The sequence below is a fragment of the Hydra vulgaris genome, chromosome 01 (assembly GCF_038396675.1).
Source record: "Hydra vulgaris chromosome 01, alternate assembly HydraT2T_AEP".
NCBI lineage: Eukaryota > Metazoa > Cnidaria > Hydrozoa > Anthoathecata > Hydridae > Hydra > Hydra vulgaris.
This window is the reverse complement of record NC_088920.1, coordinates 21156993-21162745: the sequence shown is the minus strand read 5'-3', so window position 1 is coordinate 21162745 and position 5753 is coordinate 21156993. Positions and strand designations below refer to the sequence as shown.

Below are 5753 nucleotides of genomic sequence, written 5' to 3'. Positions count from 1 at the left end.
AAAGAGTAAACTTGCAATTTCCACCTGGACACTTTTAAAAAACACTTTTTTTTTTCTATAAAAATAAACCTTGAAGTTTTGAAACGCTAAGAACTAAAAATTTATGTATAAAAGTTAAAAAGTGTGCACATTCCATTTGTTTCGTCATCCCTTTTTTAATGTATACGGAAAGTTTTATAAAAATTGGATGTGTTTTGGTACTAAGGAATCCTAACCTCTAAAAGCTTTGTTTTAAAAAAATGTTCCCGCTTCGAGCTTTTTTCTTAAAAGTGGTCTTAAGATATGGATAAAATTTAAATGAAGCCATATAAACCATAGTACTTTCTATATATGACTGGAAAGAGATTGAGTAACACTAATTGATGCAAAAAACCCTAAGGTGTTTGCTTAAGCATACAAAAAGATATAAGAGAGTAAAGTTCATGAAAGTTACGTGTTTTTTTTCAAACGTCAAATGTTTTTCGTTGAGCCGTGGAATTGCTATCTATTGCTGTTATCTTGAATAACTAAAAGGAAGTTGATGTAACTGGTTAGACGAGACCAAAAGTTTTCGACGAATCCGACAGACTTTATAATTTAATTTCTATTGTTTAAAACAAAAGATTTGTAACAATGCGCAATGAGCATGGTTCGCAAAAAAAAAAAAAAAATAGGTTGCACGTCCATCTCTTATAGGCCATGCTATTACCGATATTTAGTTTGATCATTCGGCAAATTAAGATGTTATTATAATTATTAGCAAATCTCAGCAATCAATATATATATTCTTATACTCAGCAAGTATAATTTTTAATCGGCAATTGTTCTTACGGCAGTTTTCAACTTACCACCTCCCCCCTCCCTGCATACTAGCGAATATACTTAGTCTCTAAATATTTAATTTCATATAAGCAATAAGAAGTACCAATTTATTAACGCTAACTTCCATCATTTTTCTCAACAAGCTTGACATTTAATGCGAAAGCTTATATATGCAACGTTATCATTACATTCATAATTAAAACTTTATCATTTTCTCATTTTTTCAACGTACGGACAAATAAGCACGGAATTGCGCTTAAATTGGTTGGCGTATTTAGGTTATGTTTTTTACAATTTAAGTACATTTAAGCTTCGGCAATTTATTTATTCTAAAATGCATACCAAATGTTAAACGTATTAATAGAGTTTTTAAAATGCAAAACATTTAATAGCATTTACCGAGAGGCTCATCGTCCGCATTTAAAAATGCAACCTCCGCAATTAAATCGTGTAAAACTGTAAAATAAGATAAATATTCTGTTAAATGGCAGCGGTCGCTTTATCAAACCAGAAAATTTCTTATCACTTTTTAATTACTTAAAAAATGCAGAATATCTATCATTTTAAAGTACATTTTCACTTTTTGTTAAAAAAAAATTAAGTTACGATATATTTTTCCCAAAATAATGTTTTTTTTTTGTATCAAAAATTTAATTTTTAGTCGTATATAAACTCATTTAATTATATTAAATATGGCTGTATACTAGGCAGCAGCAATTTTTGGCTTTAAATTGCTTCAAGCTGGAGTAGATAGTTTGTTAGAAATAAGAGTTTTAGCGTGAAAAGTAAGATCTAAAGTTAACTAGAAGCAATCTTATTTAAAAAGTAAGTTTGAAATATCAACTTAAATGTACCGCATTTAAGACGCCATTTTTTATAGAATTATAAAGAGAAGGTAAGGTTAATGAAATCATTCATTATAAAATATAAACTTGGGTGGGTCATAATTAATACATGAAAATGTAAAATACATTTACAAATGTAAAAAAACTTAAATTTAAATAACATAGAATCGGGAAGACTTGCTACGTTCATATTTTGCACTTAGTTTTATAGTCTAATTAAGCAATTGGTTTTTCTAAAAAAAAAAATTGAAAATCGGATAATGATAATTTGCAAAAAATTGCGATAATTGTAGCCTGGAAACATAAAAGCCCTCAAGTTTCTGGGGTCCCCCCCTGTCCCAAACATGAGAGCAACAACTTTATAAAATCATTTTTTAAACATGTTGCAACCTTGTTTGATTGTTTTTAAAACAAAACAGTTCAAGTTCTAAATTTAAGAGTTTTTATTTAAGAACAATAAAATAAATTCAAAAATAATTATTACAACAAAATATTTCCGTATTACATTGATTAAATTGCACCAATTTTAAACCAAATTAAAAAATTCCGAATTTTCGTACAAAAACATCAACATTTGAAAACATTCAGCCGTCATCCTGTTTCGCTTAGCATACAAATTGTTTAATGCATCAGAAAAAAGGCGCTCACTTGGTGCACTGGTAGCAGGTGTACATAAAATCATCGTTGAAATGCAATACAATATTGGAAAAACATATTGATTTTGATGCCAAAACTCTAAAACATTTTGTTCGTGCACTGACAATCTTATATATTCACTGATTTCTTTTTTTAAATCTAAGGTTACATTTTTGTCACTATCACTTCCGGAATCATCTTCTTCATCCTCAAATGACAACTTAAATTTTTTTGATTCCTTTGTCACCTTTTTAATTGGAATTATTTCACCAACTCTTTTTGAGAGATAAAAATCTGACAAAAATTTTTTTCACAATTTTTAAATATTTCTTTTTTTCGTACTTTTCAAAGAATTGAAAACTTTTATAATTTGGATCCAAAAAAGTGGCACACAATAAAAAGGAATTATTCTCTAATTCATATGAATCTTTGTAAGTTTGTAAAGATTCTAACAAATGTGATTTCAATATTACAATTTAAGGAGGAGTTTCACTTTTATTCTTACTCAGCTGCTTCTCAAGGTACTTTATACTTGGAATAATTAAAGAACACGTTGCATACCTATCGCCAGATAGTAAAACACTTACTTGATTAAAGCTTAATAAAGCATTTACCGTTTCTTTTAAGTTAACCATTTCATCTTCATCGAGTAAATATTTTTTCATATCTTTGTATTGTTGTTTCGAATTAAAGATATCTTTTGCGTAGGAGTGAAGCTTAAGCATTCGCTCTGCCATAAGAAACGTAGAGTGCCAACGAGTTTTCACATCTCGAATCAAATGAAGTATGTGATTTTTTTCGACACCTTGTCGTGTTTGACTTTCCTCTAATAAATCATTAAGTTGAGAAGAATGATTGAAAGATGTAACAATTTTCCTGCACTTAGTTAATGTTCTTGCAATGAAAAAGAATTTAGACGAACTATCTTTTTCACCTTCTTCAACTAAATCTATGACATTTTTAACAATTAATTGCAAAACATGTCCCATGCATCTTATTGGTTGAATGTTTAAACAAACTTTTAAAGAATTTAGACAGTTGCGTACGTTACTGGCGTTGTCTGCTATACTCATTATTTTATCATCTACTTTAAACTTTTCTACGATTTTTAGCAAAGCCTCTTTTAAATTATCTGCATCATGGCTGCCATTAAGGTATGCAAAGCCCAAACAAAAACTGATGAAATTTGTTTTGTCAGAAATGAAATGTGCAGTTGCAGATATATAACTATAGTTTTGACAGGACGTCCATCCGTCAGTAGTAATAGATAAAACTTTAATTGATAATAATTTTGATTTCAAAAGTTCAACTTTTTCTCGATATAAATCAGTTAAAAGAGATCTTAACTTTTTTCGGCAAGGCACTTTATACTTTGGATTTAAACACAAAACAAATTCTTTAAATGCACTACTTTCTACCAACATAAATGGAAGACAACAGGCAATAATGAAAATTAAAAGAACTCTATCAATCTTATCGCTAACTTCTTTTGACAAGCCACTCATAGTTCGTTTTTTTTTCGGCGTTATTATTTTGTGATCATGTTCAAGATGGTAATCTAATATACTCCCTGATGTTTTACAAGAGTACTTTTTAGGTCTGTTACTATTACATTGATTGCATATCCATTTTGATGTTTCCTCCTCGATTGAGTAATATTCGTATGTAGTTTTAGCTGCTTCTTCAATGGACTGAGCATCAACTTCAATTTCTGTTTGACCGGATGAAAAACTTGAACTTGTTTCGCTATCGTTATGATCTGCAGGGTTTTGTTCATCTATAGTCTTTCTTTTATCCAATCTTTTCTTCGTCAGATTCATCAAATCAGATATTGGAGCAGCATATTCAATTGGAGAAAACGTATTATTTTTCGACATAGTTTAAAAATGCAATTTCTTAAAGTAAATTTAAATATATATTTGAGAATAACGGTTTATCTAATATATAGCGGGAAACCATTACTTTGAGGTGTCAGTTAAGACATTCCTTAAATTTTGTTGTGTTGAGAAATTATATGAGCATAATATGAATTAAGACAAATAAATCAACTTAAAGACATTCATTAAAATTTTTTGTTTTTAAGAAATTTAAAATACGTAATATAATTTGTGACAATTAGGTAATAAAAATGTTTTGTTTGTACCTAGTATTGTCCCACATTTTCTTTCATTGAATTAAATAAAAATTGGTTTGTTAGTAGAACAACTCCGCCAAAAACAGCTGATATTTTATACCGAATACATAATTAGTTATTAGCATTTTAATAATAATTAAAAAAAAAATAAAAATTGAGAGTTGAACAAGATATATATTCTATTACACAATATAGAAATAATAAAAAACATTAATTGCGTAACAAATTGTTACGCAATTAATGTTTTTTATTATTTCTACATTGTGTAATTGTTACTAACAATGACAATCATATTGTCGTCACTGTAAAAACTGCGTTTTATGAGTGTAGAACAAAATAAATTAGGTATTATTACCTCAAAAAATGATTGCTGGTATTAGATAAAAGAAATCCGAAAAAGCTTCTGCATACAACACAATTTAAAAATATGGCACCATTTTTTTTTCTAATAGTTTATGGTTCATTTTACTTAGAAATTGAAAAAATCCAGATTTAAACCGCTTTTCATTGAAAGTTAAAACAAGTACTTAGTAATAAGGGGGGAGTAATTGGATACAGTTTTTTTACTATTACAAAACTCCAAGTGTATATCTCGCAAACTTAAGAAAAAAAAATTTACTCCAAAAACTTGAAAAACTCTGAAAATCAACTTTGAAAAAGATGCCATGGAGATCTAAATTGTAACTTACAGCAATTTGTTATTAAAAAAATGGCGCTCAAACCACTTCACAACTAACACATAACAAGATTTAAAAAAAGTACTTTTTGGGTAAAAGTAACAATGTATTTTTCGCAAATTAAAAACTTAGTCGACTAAATTTAGTCAAACTAAAAAGTTAGTCGACTAATTTTAGTTACGCTAAAAAGTTAGTCGACTAAATTTAGTTAGACTAAAAAATTAGTCGACTAAATTTAGTTAGACTAAAAAGTTAGTCGACTAAATTTAGTTAGACTAAAAAGTTAGTCGACTAAATTTAGTTAGACTAAAAAATTAGTCGACTAAATTTAGTTAGACTAAAAAGTTAGTCGACTAAATTTAGTTAGACTAAAAAGTTAGTCGACTAAATTTAGTTAGACTAAAAAGTTAGTCGACTAAATTCAGTTAGACTAAAAAGTTAGTCGACTAATTTTAGTTAGACTAAAACTAACCTTAACTCCCACCCCTATTAAAAATAGAAGCGATGCGAACCGATCCCTCAACAAGCAATACAAAAACCTATTTGAAAAAATAAAAAAACACGAAATTTTATATAATACGTTTAAAAGTTACTTAACAGGCTCACACTGCTCTTTAAATTTCAATGAAATAAATCAAGACGAACTTGAAATAGCTATTA

At 28.3% G+C, this 5753-nt stretch overlaps 1 protein-coding gene across 1 annotated transcript; it reads right to left on the bottom strand.

Annotated features, from left to right (window-relative positions):
• Positions 1-2172: 2172 nt before the first annotated feature.
• LOC136074209 (uncharacterized) lies at positions 2173-4159 on the bottom strand. Its single transcript, XM_065786513.1, has 2 exons — positions 2788-4159; positions 2173-2576 (listed from the first exon to the last, which is right to left on the bottom strand). The coding sequence occupies exons 1-2, from the start codon at positions 4157-4159 to the stop codon at positions 2173-2175; spliced, it is 1776 nt and encodes a 591-aa protein (XP_065642585.1).
• Positions 4160-5753: the final 1594 nt, after the last annotated feature.

Coding starts and splice junctions, on each gene's coding strand:
- LOC136074209 (XM_065786513.1), bottom strand. CDS start 4,159: ATGTCGAAAAATAATACGTTTTCTCCAATTGAATATGCTGCTCCAATA. Junction 2,577..2,787: donor GTACCTTGAGAAGCAGCTGA/GTAAGAATAAAA, acceptor AATTTTTGTCAG/ATTTTTATCTCTCAAAAAGA.